The sequence below is a fragment of the Orcinus orca genome, chromosome 6 (assembly GCF_937001465.1).
Source record: "Orcinus orca chromosome 6, mOrcOrc1.1, whole genome shotgun sequence".
In the NCBI taxonomy this organism is placed as follows: domain Eukaryota; kingdom Metazoa; phylum Chordata; class Mammalia; order Artiodactyla; family Delphinidae; genus Orcinus; species Orcinus orca.
Genome location: NC_064564.1, coordinates 30921540 through 30941700, shown reverse-complemented (window position 1 = coordinate 30941700; position 20161 = coordinate 30921540). Strand labels below are relative to the sequence as shown.

The 20161-nt window shown below is 35.2% G+C and overlaps 2 protein-coding genes across 5 annotated transcripts in view; one reads left to right on the top strand and one right to left on the bottom strand.

Moving 5' to 3' along the window:
* The window catches only part of CENPP (centromere protein P), a 223162-nt gene that overhangs the window by 143361 nt on the left and 59640 nt on the right, over window positions 1-20161 (bottom strand). The window lies entirely within an intron of this gene.
* Window positions 613-19765, top strand: OGN (osteoglycin). 3 transcript variants are annotated; one of them, XM_033413621.2, is made up of 8 exons: window positions 701-806; window positions 979-1146; window positions 1825-2073; window positions 3470-3566; window positions 9378-9536; window positions 11612-11814; window positions 14543-14638; window positions 15446-19765. In XM_033413621.2, exons 3-8 carry the CDS (start codon window positions 1900-1902, stop codon window positions 15614-15616), a joined length of 900 nt encoding a protein of 299 aa, XP_033269512.1. In that variant the 5' UTR covers window positions 701-806; window positions 979-1146; window positions 1825-1899; the 3' UTR covers window positions 15617-19765. The 3 variants fall into 3 exon arrangements, with proteins under 3 accessions (XP_004284167.1, XP_033269512.1, XP_049567481.1); XM_004284119.3 differs by lacking the exon at window positions 979-1146 and having other exon boundaries at window positions 613-806; XM_049711524.1 differs by lacking the exon at window positions 979-1146 and having other exon boundaries at window positions 748-806; window positions 1540-2073.

Sequence of the window (20161 nt, the reverse complement as noted above, 5' to 3'; positions counted from 1 at the left end):
AAAAGTACCAAAGAGTGATAAAATTAAAACAAATCTTTAAAGATGTTCACATAGTTATCTAAATCCCACTTCAACTTAAAAAAAATCAAATTTAATATTAAAATAATTAAAACAGCTTCCTTCATTTAGCAAACAAAAATATATTTTACTATCAAACCCCAAATTATAAATAAAATTTATTTTTAAAAAGCTAATTCTGACACTTGAGTTTTTGTTATATGTAACAATATAAAGGGGGAGAGGGACCTCAAATGACTAAACTAAAAAATAATTTGTGCTAAAACTAATTTCTACACCGGAAACTTTTTGGCTATATACTAATTAAAGTACTAGAACAACATTTTTACTCTTCATAAAATTAAGAGCATAGATTATGCTTTAGTTTGGTGTTTTATTTCATTCAAAAAGCAGATGTTTTATCTACTGGGAAAGCACTAAAATGAAAAGAATGATTTTTAAACTATGTCATCTTCATAAACTAATATTCACAAAAACATGAGTATTTATTACACAAGGTAAAAATAACAAAATTATGGTGAACAGTAGAAACAATCTGAGTACAGCAGTTACAAATATTTTAAGCACAGTTCTCTAGTACAACACACTACATTTCACCCTAGAGAAAGAATGTTGGCAAAGATCTCTACCACATGGAAACTGCTTTGAAAGCTGTTGGGCCCTGAAATTCTATTCAGCAGTTTGAAATCAATCCACAGCTTTTCTCATTCACCCTCCCACTTGGGGCTAATGCAAGCCATGACCATCTACTGAGGAAAACCACAAAAAACTTCAAAACAGCTACAACGGTAGGCTCTTTTTTCACATATTATTTTAAATATCGTTTGTTAAAATGTGACACCTAACAATCTTAGTAAATGTAAAGGCCATCTTTAATTTTTTTATGTTTCAGTTACTTTGAACAATTATTTTTTAACAAGCACTTAAGTATATCATTGCATAACTTTAATGTCCATGCAGGCAAGAACAAGGTGCTGCAAAAGTCACAAAACCATGTTATTCTTAATTTTCAACCATTGATTTTTGACAAACTGGTATCTACAATGCAGCACCAGGAACTATGAGTGATTCTGTCTGAAGTTACTTATGAAAAAGTGTAAAATGTGCACCACCAGATAAAATCCAGCGGTGAGCCTAAAAATCTTTCCCATTTCATTCCCTCTAAATCTTTGATTAAAGTTCTATATTTTTTCTAGTCTGCAATACTATTTTTGCATTTTTCATGGTTTAAATTTTAGAAGAAATGCTATTAACTAAAAGAAATGATATCTATAAAAATTATAAAACTAAGAAAATTTAAATTATGGCTTTTCCCATATTCTGTACCACCTAAAAAAGTGTTAATGACTACTTTTCAAAATGTTAAATTTAAAATTTAATTATAAAACTGTTCCTGGAACTTGTTTCTGCTCATACCAATACAAATCAAGAGTTCGTATAAAGGAGCAAAGTTGAAATATGATATTTTTTAACTCACATGAGACAGATCATGGGACTTCATTTTAACTGTTTATATTACAGGTATCCTAAGAAGACTTCAATTACAAACAAGTACCTTTGTTCAAGGCACCTAATTATTAAAAAACTGAAATTATCAACATTGCTTGGATTTTTGATAGAAAAGGAACTAAAACCATTTTCTGAAACTATTTTTCAGAATGTGGCTGATACATAAAAACTTTTAGCATCTAATTAAAGATCACTAAGGGTTAAATACTTGTTCTCTGGTCCCTACTGCGTATACCCTGCCAAAAAGTCCTCTAAGCTTTTAAATATTGCTTCAATGGTCTGCGTTTTTATTTCCAGGGTAAAAGAGAGTATTGTCCCACAGTCAGCAGGCCACTAGCTTATTAACTTCCAGTCACTTTCATTTTTGCTAAAATGAAGACTCTGAAATCTACACTTCTCCTGTTCCTGTTTGTGCCTCTCATAAAGCCAGCACCACCATCTCAGCAGGATTCACGCATTATCTATGATTATGGAACAGATAATTTTGAAGAAAGCTTATTTAGCCGAGATTATGAGGATAAATCCCTGGATGGAAAAAGTATTAAGGTATTTTATTTCTACTCTAAATTTAATTTCTAAAATGGTCGCCCATTTAAATGTATGTTTTTGTTTTTTCTGAATGTGTCTGATAAGGTAAGAGGAAAGGAAAAGCACATTAAATGCTTCAAAATAATTCAAAATAACTGTCCTCAGATGATATTTTTAAAGTATGCATGCTTCCCAAATTAATACATAGAATCCATAATAACCAAACAGTATCTATAGCAACCAAAACATAAGATTTAAGGAAAACTAAAATTTAAAACATAAAATTTAAGGAAAATTAAACTTTGAGAGGATCTCTGACCATTTGAGATTTATATGTTAAGTAATATTACATAATGTCCTCTATATGCATATTAAAATAAAATAGGAGAAGTGTGTATTAGGAGAAATAAAAATGAATCACCAGCTTAAGGTTTATTGTTTTAGGAAGAAGTGGTTCAAGGAAATAAAGAGTACTGCTTATTTTGTATCTACAGCATTTCACAATAATTCACATATGTCAAAAAATGAAAACTACTTAATATAGCTTAATTTTTAATCGGTTTTAACAATTCAGACTCCATCACTTTACCAAGTAACGGTAACTGTCATTGTCTACAGAGATGACTTTCACACCACATCTTCATATTCTACTTGTACGGGGGCTAAGTAATTACTTGTGGTTTTACTGGCACACAGAAGTGAACACTGGGAAAGGAAAAAGTTAATACAGCACATAAGTATCTGTTGCCTGCCTACCGTGTGTCTGTATGTGTGTCTCTCTCTCCCTCTCTCTCTCTCTCTCTCTCACACACACACACACAAATGGAAAATGAGCAAAGCAGCCAAATATATAACAATGTTGATTGCTTCAAAAGTTCTCCACTATAAATAAGATGACAAAGATTTTAAGAGTGAACAGTTATAATTGCTTCTTTCTTTGTTTAGTACAGATGAGCAAATGTTAACTGTACAATTTCTTCCAATGGAGTTGGTTAATATGCTATTATTATTATTATCACATATATATAATATAGGTATATATATATAGTTATAGCTTAGGGAAAAAAAAGGCCCACTATAACAACAAGTTGTTGGCTCACATGGCTGATTTGAATCTATCAATCAGTTTAAAGAATACTTTCAAAAATCTACTGGTCCCTAAAAAGTAGTAAATAAAAAGTTCTCTGCTTCTTCTCTTTACATTGCTTTAGGATTCTCTCTATCTTAATATAAATGCAGAGACCAAGATATTTGTGAAGTGGAGTAGAATTCAACGACATTTAATAGACAAATGGAAAGGGGAGAGGCTGTTCAACCAGAACACTTACGGGAGAATGTTGTCTGTAATCCCTCAGTTTTACCGTCCAAATTGGTCCTTGTCACACCTGATAATAAATGTTTATTTTTTCAATAGGAAAAAGAAACTACGATAATAATACCCGATGAGAAAGGTTTTCAATTACAAAAAGATGAGAGTACAAAACCATTATCCCCCAAGAAAGAAAATGATGGTAAGTATGAATACTCTAGCATCAAATTTTTTAAAGGAGCTTTAAAAAATAGCTTATAATGGAACTTTATTCCTTATAGTAATCAAAAATTGCATCAGGATATAGTGGATCCAAACAGTGGAATTTTATCTCTAATGATAAAGTCAAACAGGTATATTGTGAGTTTTCATCATTTGCCATTCCACATTATGAGTGAGAAATGTGGAATAGAAACATTCAAGAACAAAGTTTAGTCTACGTTTAGCCTCTACAAAGTGTGTGCTTCTGTCTATATAAAATCAGTTCAAGAAATACTTGTTAAACACCAATTATTTTCAAATACTATGTAGCCTGAGGATAAAGTAAATAAAATATAATTCTTGCCTTTAAGAAACTCACAGAAGAGAGACATAGTTATATACATAAATAATTATAATGTACATTTCAATTAAAACAATAGAAAACTTATAAAATTACAAAGTCCTACTTATTAGTTTCTATTTGGTTTATTCTTGCTCTATCACAGAACATTACTTCACATGACAATATGAAAAAAAAATCACACACTAATTTCTATATTGCTACAATAAAATTAAAATGGACAAAACCAGGGCTTCCCTGGTGGCGCAGTGGTTGAGAGTCCACCTGCCAATGCAGGGGACACGGGTTTGTGCCCTGGTCCAGGAAGATCTCACATGCCGCGGAGCGGCTGGGCCCGTGAGCCATGGCCGCTGAGCCTGCGTGTCTGGAGCCTGTGCTCCGCAACAGGAGAGGCCACAACAGTGAGAGGCCCGCATACCACAAAAAAAAAAAAAAAGGACAAAACCAGAAAATATATCTTAAGAAATTTGAGAAGTATCATAGTGAAAGTAGACTTGAAGAAATGGAAAGACATTCTTTGCTCTTCAGTAGGATGATTTAATATCACAAAGATGTCAGTGCTCCCTAAATTTACAACAATGAACTTCTTTAAAGAGCTGGTAAGGCTGATCTTCAAGTTCAGAAGGAAAATCAAACCTGCATGAAATCACCTATCAGAACATGCTTTAAAGCCTGCATACTTAAAATAAGTGTAATACTGGTGTATGAACGAAAGTCCACAGACAAAAAGAAATACATGTAGAAATTTAGTAAATAATAAAGGTAACATCTTTAATCACTGAAGCAAAGATGATATTTTAAAAAACTGGGGCTGGGACAACTAAGTAGTCAACTGACAAGGGATACAATTAGATCCCTATCTTACACAGAAAAACTCCAAATAAATTAGGGTCTAAATGCAAAAAGTGAAACCATACAAATAGTAGAAGATAACCTGGGTGTGGGGTATCTCAAACTCCAGAGACGATAATAGAAAAGATCAATAAATTTGACTCCATAAATGAAACATCTGCATGGCAAAAACCATCATAAACAAAGCCAAAGGCAACTGAAAACTGAGAAAAATATTCGTAATATATATCACTGATAAAGAGTTAATATCTCTAATTTCTAAAGAACAAGTAAAAATCCAGGAAAAAGAAACTGATCAAAACTCCACTGGAAAAATGGACAAAAGATATGAACAGACAATTCACAAAATGATATAAAAATGACGCTTAAACACATAAAAGGTGTTCAATCTCACATGTAAGTTTAAATTATGCCGAGATAAAATTTTTTAACCTATCTGACAAATATATTAATATATTCCATTGGCAAAACTGTAGGGTATCAGACACTGACATACGTTGCTGGTGGTAATACAAACTGGTAGAATGGACAGGAATTTGGTAATATCTAACGAAACCTAATACGCATTTACTTTCTGACACAGCAATTGACTTCTAGGAATTCACCCTAAAGACATACCTCCAAAAGTAAGAAAACACATATGCAAAATCTCTGAAGCATTGCTTGCATCTGCAAAATATTGGAAACAATCTAATTATCCATACATTCAAGAGTGGTTGAATAAAGTATGGTACATCCACCCAGGGGAATACTATGCAGTTGTAAAAGTGAATGAGGATGATCTCTATAACTAATATGGAGTGATTTTCAGAAGAGATTATGTGAAAAAAAAATGCAATTGAGTATCTACAGTATGCTGTCTTTCACCTAAGAATGAAGGGGGGCTTCCCTGGTGGCGCAGTGGTTGAGAGTCCGCCTGCCGATGCAGGGGACACGGGTTCGTGCCCTGGTCCGGGAAGATCCCACATGCCGCAGAGCGGCTGGGCCTGTGATCCATGGCCACTGGGCCTGCGCGTCCAGAGCCTGTGCTCCGCAACGGGAGAGGCCACAACAGTGAGAGGCCCGCGTACCGCAAAAAAAAAAAAAAAAAATGAAGGGGATGTAAGAGAATATACATACATCAGCCCACTTTGTGAAAAGAAATTCAAGAAGGGTAACTAAAAAACTGAGACTAGTTACCTATGGGTTACAGATGGGACTAGGGGTAAAAAGGAGGGGGAGATGGTAACTAGGGGTACTAGGGGAAGGTGCTAGAACTTCTTGGAGTATACACTTGTTGTGCAGATTTGATTTTAGAATAATGTTATATTCAAATAAGCAAACAAACAAATACATTTATAAATAAAACCAACTAGGATAAGATAAAAAGAACCCAAATTGGCAAACAAACAGAAAAATAGAAACTTAATTGCATTTCAAATCAATAACATAACACACTACAGGGGGAAAAATCTAATCGAAGTAATCCTTAAACACAGTATTTTGACTGTATACTTTCAGGCTAAAGACAAAATAAAATAGGCAAATACTAAAATTCTAGTGGGTAGGTTTGTTTTCCATAGTATTATAGGTTATCAATAATGAAACTACTTAATGTGTGTTCTGGGACTGAGTAAAGTAAATGCACAGTGGATCACAAGAGCCAGGTTTCTCATTGTCAGAGAAGGGTGTTACAAATATGGTAAGGGGGAAGGCTAAAATGAACACTGTTGAGATGGAGTGGAATGAAAGATATCAGGATCAACTCCTGGTTTGTATACAGAGATACAGAAATAGATATATACATGTTTGCCTCCCTGTATGAGTGTGTATGTTAAAATATGCATATCATGTGCTTATGTTTTCGTATGAGCATATGACACATATTATATACATGTATATATGTATGTCTGCATGTGTGTACTTGTGTATTATGTCCATGTCCATATACCTATACTTGTGTGTATGTATGTGTATTATATATGAAGAGAGCGCCAAATAAAAATACATATATTTCCCAGGTCCCTTTGCTGAAAAAGCCCAGAAGCAATGAGATCCCAGTAGCAATGAGCACATCCACACCCAAATGTTGGTTTCTAAATACCATCCTCCACTAAAAGGGACCAGTACTCCTTGAAATAATAGCTGATTTCAGGCCTGGGGCAAGGAAAGGGCAAGATTGGTCTGGGACATCTTAGCATGCCAGAAAATAAGTAAGTTCTCAAAAAACAGTGGGGACATTTAATTTTTAAAATTAATCAAAATATAAAAAATACATAGGTATAAATGTGTAAAAGATGTACAAGACCTGCTCATTGAAATCCAGACAATATAAAGGGATCAATTGTTATTCATTAATATAAAAAATGTTTGCTCTTCTTTTTTTTTTTTTCTGGCCCCACCATGCGGCATGTGGAATCTTAGTTCCCCAACCAGGGATGGAACATGCACCCCCTGCAGTGGAAGCATGGAGTCTTAACCACTGGACTGCTGGGGAAGGCCCCAAATGTTTGCTCTTCAAAAGACATTGATAAGGAAATAAAAAGACAAGCCACAGACTGGAGGAAAATATTTGCAAAACATAAATCTGACAAATGATTTATATCTACAGAATATACTTTTATAATTCAAAAATAATAATACAAAAAACTATTTCAAAAAACAGGCAAAAGATATGAATAGACACTTCACCACAAAAAAATATGTGGATGGCAAATAAGTATATAAAAAGATGCTTAGCACATTAGTCATTAGGAAAATGTAAATTAAAACACGCGATACCACAACAAACCTTACTTGAAAGGCTAACATAAAAAAGTCCAACCATACATACCAAATGTTGACAAGAATGTAGAGCAACTGGAACTTTCACACACTGCTAATGAGAATGTAAAATGGCACAACCACTTTGGAAAACACTTTAGGACATTCTTCAAAAGGTAAAATACATACGTATAATAAGACCCAGCCATTCTACTCTTAGGTATTTATCCAAGAAAAATGAAAACATTAAGTCCATACATAAATGTTCATGGCAGCTTTCTTTGAAATAGCCAAAAACTGGAAACAACCCAAATGTCCGTAAGAGATGACAGTATAAATGGTGTTTATTGAGACAATGGAATAAATTGGAATGAACTCAGTAATAAATAGGAATGAATTACTGATACACACAAAATTATTTTGAGAAATAATTATGCAGAGTGAAAGAAGCCAGACAAAAGAGTGTATACTGCATGATTCTTTTGATATAAAAGTTTCAAAAATGCAAACTAACATATAATGACAGAAAGGAGATTAGTGGTTGCTGGGAGGGAGAAATTACCAAAGGGCATGAGGAAACTTTTGGAGTGATGGATGTGTTAATTATCTTGATTGTGGTGATGGTTTCATGGGCATATACACATGTCCAAACTTATAAATTATACAAATTAAATATGTGCAACTTACTGTATATCATGGAACCATAAAAAGGCTGTGGGAGGATAAACAGAGCTTAAGAGTTCTCACTGACTAATCTGTGACAATGTGATTATCAAAATAAATAAGACAGTAACGTATTACGGGATACGTTACCCATGGGATGAGGAATTCATAAGTTCATACTGACAGAAATAAACAAATAAGAAGGGAATGTTCCACCTTATATCAGAATGCCAACTAACAAATAAAGAAGAAATGATGGAATTAGAAAATAATTGGCAATTATCCTAGTGATAAATGATTCAAGTAAGAATCTTCAACAGATGATAAAACTAGAGGGTGAAAGTTTGATGACAAACCTGATGTTTAGAATCTCAAAGTACTCCTCTAGAAGGTACAAATTACAAAGTGAAAAACAGTAATTTTACAGAGTGAGAACCATGGCAGGTACTAACTGAACCAAGTGACCAAAGACAGCATCATAAGGAATGAGACAGATACATAACACTAAGGATGTAACATTATTTCCATGGTATTCCTGCCAAAAAATGAGGAACTTCATATAAACCCTAATTGAAAGATATTCTGCAAAATAAGTGCCCTGAAAATAAAAGTTTTAAAAAATTCAAAAATTTCCAAAACAGTAAAAGGTATGAAAAACAAAGACTAAGGAACTGTTGCAGGTTGAAGGAGATGAAAGATGCATGACAAGTAAATGCAATGAATGACGTAGGGTACAATAGGGATTCTAACAGTACCCACGATGACTCCAATTTTTAAGTTAATAGTTTGCTTATTTAACTAAGTGGTTTCTAAACTCATTAGAAATGTGTTTGCACCACTCCAAGTGATAAATCAAGCTTATATTTACCTTAAGTCCTGCTTTATGATTTTTGATACTCCAATGAAGAAATGTAACTGTCAATCAATTCAGCAATTAAATGATCACTGCTAAAACAGATAGGAGAATAAAAGAGATTGTGGATTACAGAATTTAAAATAAAATTCTGGTGAGTTATCAGATACCATATAGATTACTAGCTATCATGGCCACAACGTCTTTCCTGTTATCATCCATAATTCTGTAAAGGATCTTTTCAAATTGGTAATAACATTCATGACAGCAAGAATTTTTTAACACTAGAGGTCAAATATTTTTAAACTACTGATTTTTATGATTTTTGTTTCCCAATTTAGAAATGCCCACATGCCTGCTATGTGTTTGTTTAAGTGGCTCTGTATACTGTGAAGAAGTTGACATTGATGCTGTACCACCCTTGCCAAAGGAATCAGCCTATCTTTATGCACGATTCAACAAAATTAAAAAGTTGACTGCCAAAGATTTTGCAGACATACGTAAGTTAATTTTAAATAAGATATTAGTGTTAACTCATGTTAGTATTTAACTCATATAAACACAAGTTTCTAGGTACCTGTGGCCTATCACGTGTACGGTAGTGACTGTTGAGGTATTTTAAGTATCCACCACACTTCACAAAAATCCACTGGTTTACTGGTGAATCTCCTTTCCATTCAGATGTTCCCTGTCATCTTTCTTTACTGGTGACTACGGAGTCTATGTTGACTGCCCATCTAACATACGGGCAACTATATCTTCTCAACCCCAATATTTCAAGATCCATTTGCCTCAGCCAGTCAGCAATACAAATATAATCAGGATATTTCTCCAATGACAATGTTTTATTTTCTACTTTCACTATAAAAACATAGAAACTGCTTTTTCTTACTTTAACTCATGGTTCTTAAATCTGGCTGCATATTAAAGTATTTTTGATACTAGGTTCTAGTCCCCAGAGATTCTAATATAGGTCTCTAAATTTAGAGGCCCAGGTGTTGTCATTAACCACAACCAAACTCTTCAGATGTCTCTAATACAGAATTAATGCTGAGAGCAGTGCCATTTAACTCCTTCCCAGGTCATTAAAAATCCTGGACTTCTGGTGTCCAATCAAAGCTTACAACAACTGCCAGGAGAGTGTTGCCATGAGCACACCAAAATCCCCTACTTCTGCAGTATGAAGTCCAAGTCTGGATCACTAATCCCTCATAAATTTTCTAGATTCCAATGCTGTCAAGGGCTTCTGAAGAAAGTCACATCAAGAAATGCACACTGGCCCCACGTCAAGGGCTTCTGAAGAAAGTCACATCAAGAAATGCACACTGACTGCGCTACACATTTACAAGATTAGCCGTAACTAAATTCATGCTGTCACCAGTAGCTCCCAACTGACTGAATACAGTTGTTCCTCTTTTGTGGATTCCATGTTTTCAAACTCACCTACTTGATAAAATTTATTTGTAACCCAAAACATCAATACTTCTGGCACTTTCATGGTCATTCGTAGACATGTGCACAGTGGCAAAAAATTTGAGCCATCCAGGATAGGCTGAATGAGATGCTTGGCCTTTTGTTTCAGCTTTCATACTGTAAACAAGTATCCTCTTTACAGTCTACTTAGTGCCACATTTTTCACATTTTTGTGCTCTTTGCTGTTTAAAATGCTCCCTAAGTATAGTACTAAAATGCTGTCTAGTGTTCCTAACTGCAAGAAGGCTGTGATGTGCCTTACAGAGAAAACACGTTAGGTAATCTTTATTTAAGTGTGAGTTACAGCGTTGATTGGCTGTGAGTTCAATGTTAATGTATCAACAATATATACTAAGTAAGATGCCTTTAAAAAGAAGCACACATAAAATTTTCCACTGATTGGTTGATGCAAATGTGTGATGAGAGGCTCTAACCCTGTATATTCCCTAGGAGCAATGGTTCCATATTCACTAATTCAGCATTTACACTGACTTTACAGACATGACCACCTTGAATAGTGAGAAGGGACCATATTTTCTAATCATCCCAGCTGGACAAAAGTGATGCACACATAAATACACACATTGAATTTCTCTATCTCTCAGTATGCACCACGGTAACAAATTAGGGAACATTTTTGCCTTTATTGTTGTCAAGCAATAAGGCATGGAGAGATTAAGATATCCTCAGTCACAATATAACAGGCTGGCAAAAAATCCAAAAATATTTACATGATTTTATTCAATCAGATGTAATGCTTACTTTCCATAATTTGCAACAAAAAGTTTCTTTCAAACTACTTGAGCATACTGAGAATTCAAACAAAAAAGGATGGAAGGACTCTATTAACTTTAAGTTCCCTTCCAAACCTGAGGTTTTAGAACTTCAGTGAGAAAGACCATCAGTGTCAAGCACAGAATAGATGCTCAGTGTTCAACAAAACTTACTGAGCTACTAATTGTAGACACTCTGCTAGGCACTAAAAATAAAAGATGTTTGAATGACCTGATAAACAAATGCTTTTCCTCAGTCCATACAATTAAGAATTTAACTTCATATATTTTTTAAAAATTTCTTATTTTTTGTATATTTTTCCTTCAAGCTAACTTAAGGCGACTTGATTTTACGGGAAATTTGATTGAAGATATAGAAGACGGTACTTTTTCAAAACTTTCACTGTTAGAAGAACTTACACTAGCTGAAAATCAACTACTGAAACTTCCAGTTCTCCCTCCCAAGCTTACTTTATTTAATGCAAAATACAACAAAATCAAGAGTAGAGGAATCAAAGCAAATACTTTCAAAGTAAGTATTTTATAGTATGACTGAGCACAATATAAAAATATCGGTTATACAGCCAATAATAACATGAGAAAAGAAAAAGAAACTATGGTCTAGAATTTTGTTTTAAAACTATTTTAATGTAATAAATGAAGATATTATTTACATGATAAATAGTGATACTACTAGGCTTATTCAGTCTAGCTTATGCCTGTACCTCACTTAAAATACCTTTATCTTGTTTCATGGGACTACCTGGTGTCACATCTTTTTCCCTTGTTCACACAGCAATATTTATTTATACAGACAAAGTTTGCACCCTCGTGGCACCAACAGTCTGCAAAACCTCAAAATGGGAGTGTTCCTGTGTTTCTTTTTTCCTTACAATATTAGTAATTTACAAACACCAGAAAAAAATCATGTTCTAAAGTAAACACTGAATTTTATTTTTAATACTTAAAAGTATTAGACCATAGACTTCTGTAGGTAGACATTCTTTTGAATTCCATGATGGCACCTAATACAAAATTCTGTATGTAGTAAAAATTACATATATTTCTTAATTTAGTAATACAAGAAAATAAATGCACATGAAAAGGGCAAGGTGATTTCCTCTGATTTAGATAGCCAGGTTGTCTCAAAATGCAGAGCCTACAGGGAAGTAACCTCAGCCCAGGACTTCCATAGCTCTATGTACTCATTCCCAGTCCTGGAAGAAACCCCAGATAAAAGGATGAGACAATCACGCTACTGTTGGCAACAGAAGACCTCGTTCAAAAGGAAGGTTTGGGGCTTCCCTGGTGGCGCAGTGGTTGAGAGTCTGCCTGCTGATGCAGGGGACACGGGTTCGTGCCCCGGTCCAGGAAGATCCCACATGCCGTGGAGCGGCTGGGCCTGTGAGCCATGGCCGCTGACCCTGCACGTCCGGAGACTGTGCTCCGCAACGGGAGAGGCCACAACAGTGAGAGGCCCGCGTACCGCCAAAAAACAAACAAACAAAACAAAAAGGAAGGTTTGTAGCTCCTTAGGACAACTCCTAGCAGTTCCTCAGAAGTTAAGGGACTCTTAGGGGACTTTTAAAAACTGGACTCATTTTAAAAACAAAAAAATGTTTGTAATTTGAAGATATGCAATTTGAGCAGGTAAACCTTTGAAAAACTGACATGTTAAAGACCTACAGGAGTAGGGACTTCCCAGGTGGCGCAGTGGTTAAGAATTCATCTGCCAACGCAGGGGACACGGGTTTGAACCCTGGTCCGGGAAGATCCCACATGCTGTGGAGCAACTAAGCCCATGCGCCACAACTACTGAGCCTGCATTCTAGAGCCAGTGAGCCACAACTGCTGAAGCCCGTGCATCTAGAGCCCGTGCTCTAGAAGAAAAGCCACCACAATGAGAAGCCCGCACACTGCAACGAAGAGTAGCCCCTGCTTGCTGCAACTAGAGGAAGACCAAGCACAGCAACAAAGACCCAATGCAGCCAAAAATAAATAAATAAATTTATAAAACAAAACAAAACAAACAAAAAAGACCCACAGGAGCTAATCAACATTTCACAAAAGGAATGTTTGAATATTTCGGATTTTACACGTGGATTACAGAAGGGATTCATGACAAGTTGGCATGAAAATGATAAACTCAGCTATTTTCTAGTTTTGCTTAATGCCCTAGGCTGCCAAAGCCACTGGTAAAATCAGGTTACTCTAATCCATGTTAAAGAGGCCCACCAGGGAAGACAGGAGCTTGGTGCCCATATGGTGAATTGTAGGATGCTTAAGAAAGGATTAGGGCTTCCCTGGTGGCGCAGTGGTTGAGAGTCCACCTGCCGATGCAGGGGACACGGGTTCATGCCCCGGTCCGGGAGGATCCCACGTGTCGCAGAGCAGCTGGGCCCATGAGTCATGGCCGCTGAGCCTGTGCGTCCGGAGCCTGTGCTCCGCAACGGGAGAGGCCACAGCAGTGAGAGGCCCGCGTACCGCAAAAAAAAAAAAGAAAAAAACAAAGAAAGAAAGGATTAAAATAACAGCAAATTAATTCTAAAAAAAAAAAAAAATATTACCAAATTCTGTCACAGGATGCATATCAAAGGTAAGGTAAAAGATTATTGTCAAGGGAAACTACATCTTGAGATCATATTATAAAATTATACACAATAATGGATTACTGATCATGAAGAGTAATCCAATGTAGAGTCCTTGGGGTGTAAAAAAGTCATACTTGTCTACGTATTTAATAAACTGCTTTGGGAGACATCTTACTAACAAGCATACACATCTCTTAGGAATATTCATTTTACTACAAATTGGTGGAGCTGAAATGGAAAGTTGTGAAGGTTCAAGAGAGGTTATGGCAGTACCAGGATGCAAATATAATCCTGCATAAGAATTAACCTTATTACCTGCTCCCAAGAGAAATTTAAAGGGCCCCAGAAATTGGCATGAGGGCTGAGGCTGAATATGATGGTATTCCGAAGTGAGATGAGTGGACAGAAATGTGGGGATGCATCAGGACTCTACTGCCCTTTGTAAAGGACCAAATATACTACTTGTAAAACCAAAAGCACCGAACAACAACAAAGCAAACAAAAAAATCCCACCAAACCTAAAACTACCATACCAATGATTAATAGTATTGATATGTGTCTATATCTATATCTATGTATTTATACATATATGTGTGTATATAGCTTGAATCATGTGAAGAAATGCAATGACCTCAATAACACTTAAGCAAAAGCACCTCTTCCTTACAGAAATTGAATAACCTCTCCTTCCTCTACTTGGACCACAATGCCCTGGAATCTGTGCCTCTTAATTTACCAGAAAGTCTGCGTGTAATTCATCTTCAGGTATGATTGCTCTTTTCACATTATCTGACTTTAATTCAAATTATTATGGGTCAATCTTACGATTCATTAGGAAGCTCACTTATTTACACGTAAATTTTGCCCATCAAAAGTATTAATATTTAGCCAAATGTTCTCTCCTGCCCAGAAGCCCTGGTTCTATCCAGAGCACAACCAAAGGACCAGTAACACTAGGTGGGAGGTCTGCTCTTATAGTAGGATTTGTCTCCAGGTGTGCACTTGGCATCTCCTAGTTAATCTGACATGTGGATTTGAAGTTAGGGGACACTAAGACCTGTGGTTTATGTTTCCTTCTCCAAATAGCAGTAAACACTTGGTTTTGGAGACTTCCCAGCTGACTTTATTGTCCAACATCAACTTAGGGTAATAGAAAAGTGAAAAGGGAATAAAAATAAACTAAAAGTGGTCTTTTACCATCACAAGAATTCCCATTTTTTCTTTTTATTTCTTTAAAGTATATTTAAGGAAACAGTACCCATTTTGAGTTGACACTCTAGAATAGGATACTTTATCCAGCTATTATAATCTCATTTATACTCAGAAATTTGTTATATGGGTTTTGCTCTTAGAAATAGCCAGTAGTCTGTTCTTCCAAAGTAATACTGTAGACTTTAAAAAGGAAGGCTCAGATTGCTCAGCAAGGGTTTTTATTACCGTGAAGATATATACACAGTATGTACAGTATTTTAAAAATCACTTTTTAGATAAAATATTCTGTGAGATCTCATTACACAAAATACAAAAGGATGATTTCGGGTTTCTAAACAATTTTTCCCTTTTATTTTCTAGTTTAACAACATAACTTCAATTACAGATGATACATTCTGCAAGGCTAATGACACCAGTTATATTCGGGACCGCATTGAAGAGATACGCTTGGAGGGCAATCCCATCATCCTGGGAAAACATCCCAACAGTTTTATCTGCTTAAAAAGATTGCCTGTAGGGTCATACATTTAACCACTATCAATGCAGCACATAAGCTAAAGTACACACATACTTATAATCTGTCTCAACAATGTCTAAAGGAGCTTAAGTATTTAATATTAATTTTGTATCCTACTATGAAGGAACTTATGTTTTAAGCAAAGATGTTCAAAAAACCTTACATATAACAATGAGCAAAAAGTAACAGTGAATCTCTAAGTTCAAAACAAAGTAATGTGAAAATATTTGAACAGCATTACAAAATCCCTGCAGTTTATACTGGAGTACCATTTAAAAGGTATGTTTTTATATAAATACCCAAATTTAAGATGTATTACGAAGTGAAAGGATAAGTCCAAGAAACTTTCAACTGTTTGTCTTTCCTGGCTTCTACTGGATCCCTAAAGCATTTAAGGCATATGTTCCAAACACTTTGAAAAGCTAAATATTTCCAGGGACCTCTCACTTTTCTTTTATCATTCATACATTATTCATTATGAAGTAGGAACTCTGTTTTCTTTCTATTAAGGCAGTTACTATATTTTTACTTAGCCTCAGAAATAGGAATATAGTCTCATACCTAGGCAAAACTTTCCAAATAAAGCATAATTTTACTCTCTGATAAAGAGCTAATATAGTAATGTTCAGTTATTCTGCTTTGTGATCACACAATTAAAGGCTTTAGTAAAATAGTACAAAATTTTCTTTAATCTAAATATTAACATTCTAAGTCCACCATAAAACATTTTAGGAAGCCAAGCACATCAAAATTAGTATGCTTATAAAAAAACCTGAAATTCCATCCTGTTTCTCAGAACATAGCCATAAAATTCTCCACTGTAAAGGCTTTCAATTATGATATATACTGCAAAATATTTTCTTTTTATACTATAGGAATGAGAATCTCATCAATAAATTTATCCAAATGTAAGACATGAAAACCAAGTGAATTCTGTGGTGTTACTACTACACACCACCTTCCCACCCACCCATACACATACATGTTCTTGAGAATAGACCACACATTCACAAGAAAGCATCTCAGCAACATTTTCTAGAGACCCATAATTAACTGGTATGTTTAAAGATGAGAATTCATCTCCAATCTAATAGTGATGATAAAGTTCCTAAAATTACTTTCCTCTTGAGCAAACCCCACTCAAAAGTCTTAGTCTCCACACTGCTTTGGGGTTGCATATAAAATGATCAGTGCTTTAGAAACAAGAGTCTGAACTGTGTATATAAAAATTGCCGACATTGTTTCCAACATAAATTATGCATTAGAATCAAGTTGGTCTCTGTATACTATTCCCAGAACAAACACTATTGGTGGTTTTTCATTTGCTTCTGTTTTTTCCATACGTAGAATGACCTGTTTTTCAATTTTCCCATTTGTCAAGGTTGACCCCAAAATGAAATTTTTTCACTAAAACACCTGTGATGTCTTAACACCACAATAATTACTGCTACAACACTAACGCATTCACTGATTTTATTGTGGTAACTGGCAACAATAACTATTATACGGCTTTCTCATTTTGTGTGTGAGCCTCATTTCTCTGTGACTGAGAAAGCTCACTGAGCACACTGAACACGTCCAATATTCCCTTTATACATTCAAAGTGCTAGCATAATAGTGTGCACATCTAAATTGAATATATAGTAAATAGTGCAAAATAAAATCCATTTAAACAGAAGGGCTCTGTTTTATTTGGAAAAATAGAATATTTAAACTACCACAATCTTGAATAAATCAATAGAAATAAACTGTAACTTTATCTGGAAAAACAAACTTAATAAAGGATTGCTGAGTGGTGGAACCAACACTGGGGAAAGGGGTCAGTACTTTCTTCCCATTTCCAGATGTCAGAATAATAATGTATTCCTATGTTCTTTATATTACTAAACTTAAAGGGGAAAAGCACCATAAAATAACTCTCAAATTTTAGAGAATTTAAAAGCCAGTGGTTTATATAAAATAGCAATTAGGAAAGAGCACTGGTTTAAAAGTCTGAATTATGGAATTATCTTAAAAAATAGCTTTGAGACTTCTAGATAAGAAGATATGAACCTAGGTACCTGACAACCTTATATACACCTTTAAGTCACAAATAAAATAATGAAGTAAAATATATGCTGATCCCCATTATCTTAAATAGATATTGCTTCATTCTTGACACTGATAATGAAACAGAGGATTAAAATTAAAAATATTTTACCCCTACAAACATTCCTGAAAGAAACTAAAGAAGATATGCATAAATGGGAAGACATTTTGTGTTCAAGAATGGAAGACTGAATAGTTAATATGTCAGCACTACCCAAAACAACTTCAAAATGATAGGAACAGAATAAAGGGACAAAGCAGGTGATTGAACAGTTAATCCCACTATGGGATTGTAAGTAAAGGAAAAGTATGGGAGACCCCTGTAAGTTAATGATCGCTCAAGAAAGCAGGTTTGCTTAACCACAAAGCCAAGCATGCCTGCTTAGCAACAAAACCATGCAACAGAAACATAAGACATGCCCCCAAACAATAAACAATGGTGGCATGAGACCCACATCCTGACCAGTGAGCTCAGTAAGTTAATGACCCCTAGGACATGCTCTCTGCACACATAAAAAACAATAATTTATGGAAAGGTGACATTTCAAAGTGAAAGACCCTCATTGTATGGAGACCTGAAATAATATTTCCACAGTGCCATGACAGTCCTGGCTTGACCACGTAGGGACAAGAAAACTCCCCTGTCCAACCTATAGGAGGAGTTAATGATGGAAGCGTGATATCTACTCAAGAATGAGGAAGAAGGTGGTCTTTTCCTCCTCCCCACTTCTCCTTTGATTATAAAACTGTAGCCAACTAAGTTCTCAGGGCGCATCACCCCCTAGCCCACCTGCTTTTAAGCCTCACAAGCATCCTATTCTAATAAATCACTTCTTATCTATCACTTTGTCTCTTGCTGAATTCTTTCCACAATGAGACATAAAGGACTGTAGCTCCTTGGAACCCCTCCGAAACGCCACCTAGTGGTTTCAAAAGCAATCCCTATCAAACTCCCAACGACATTTTTTGAAGAACTGGAAAAACCCACCAAAATTCATATGGAATCTCAAGGGACTCCAAACACCAAAAAGAAATTTGAAAGGAAGAACAAAACTGGAGGATTCACACTTCCTCATTTCAAAATGTAACTATAAAGCTACAGTAAACAAAAGTGTGATACTGCCATAAGGACAGACGTACAGACCAATGGAATAGAATAATGAATCCAGAAACAAACCTTTGCATATATAGTCAAATGATTTTTGACAAAGGTGTCAAGACCACTCAATGAGGAAAGGACAGTCTCTTCAGCAAGCGATGCTAGGAAAACTGGATATCCATATGTATAAGAATGAAGTTGGACTGCTGGCTTACAGAATATATAAAAATTAACTCAAACTGGATTAAACACCTAAACTTAAGAGCTAAACTATAAAACTCTCAGGAAAAAATAAAGAGAAAATTCTTTATGATGTTGAATTTGGCAATGATTTCCTGGATATGACACCAAAAACACAGGCTACAAAAGAAAAGAAAATAAATTGGACTTCATCAAAATTAAAAATTTCTATGCATCAAAGGACACTATTGAGAGAATGAAGGAACGGCAAATTAGTGTTTAATGGGACAGATTTTTACTGGTGATGGTTGCACAACAATGTGATGTTTCTTTCCATTCTAGTAACCTTGTCACCAGCAAAGGACCAGCTCAAAGAAGCACTTTATCCTCTACAGGAAAAACACACCAATTATACTTCTACACTTGCCTTAAAAGCACCTAGAGGAAAATCAGTTTGAAACTGGGACTAGTGCTCACATTTCCCACAACCCATTCTAATGTATAAGGAAATGGCCGTATTAGGTGATTCATTACCATAACTGCCAGCAGACTCCTCAATCATTATTGTATTTTACCAATTCTGAAGAAGAGCTATTTAATTGTCCTGGTGCAAGAGCACCTGCAAGTAAACAACATAATCCTGAGCACTCCTCAAGGGACCACAGTACAGGTACAGTACAGGTACTGACATGTTTCATTCTAAAGAAAATCTTATGCTTGACAGATATTACTAGCTCAACCAAATAAAATGCAAATAATGATGATGATGATAAAAAAAAAAAGAATCCAAAATAAATGAGAATTAGTACCAGTCATAAAAATAATAGTCAGGACTCAGGATTTTGAGGGAACCTGAACCTTGAGATATTATTTATGTTAACTCTTTCAGAACTGGTTTCTGTGTGCATCACTGCTGTCAATAATATGATACTATCTAACTAAGTAGGACCTGGGGAATTACAATGCAGCCAAATATAGTTCTAGTTATGACAGAAAACAAAGGGAATTAAAAAAAAGTCTCTGAATGTATATGTATCAGACCTAAGAAGCATTACTTTACAAGAATCAGACTCCAATATTTAAACTTGAAATATACAATAAATAAGAAGCTCAAAATACAGAGTGTGTCTCAGGAAGTAAAGATTACACTTTGACGTTACAAGGCTGCTATGCCTATGTCCTTCATTAGCAT

What these genes read in the sequence shown, in the direction of transcription:
- OGN (XM_004284119.3), top strand. Translation starts at nt 1,900, where the DNA reads ATGAAGACTCTGAAATCTACACTTCTCCTGTTCCTGTTTGTGCCTCTC. An exon ending in CAAAGATTTTGCAGACATAC is followed by an intron (nt 9,537 to 11,611) that starts GTAAGTTAATTT and finishes TTTTCCTTCAAG; the next exon opens with CTAACTTAAGGCGACTTGAT. An exon ending in TGCGTGTAATTCATCTTCAG is followed by an intron (nt 14,639 to 15,445) that starts GTATGATTGCTC and finishes TTTATTTTCTAG; the next exon opens with TTTAACAACATAACTTCAAT.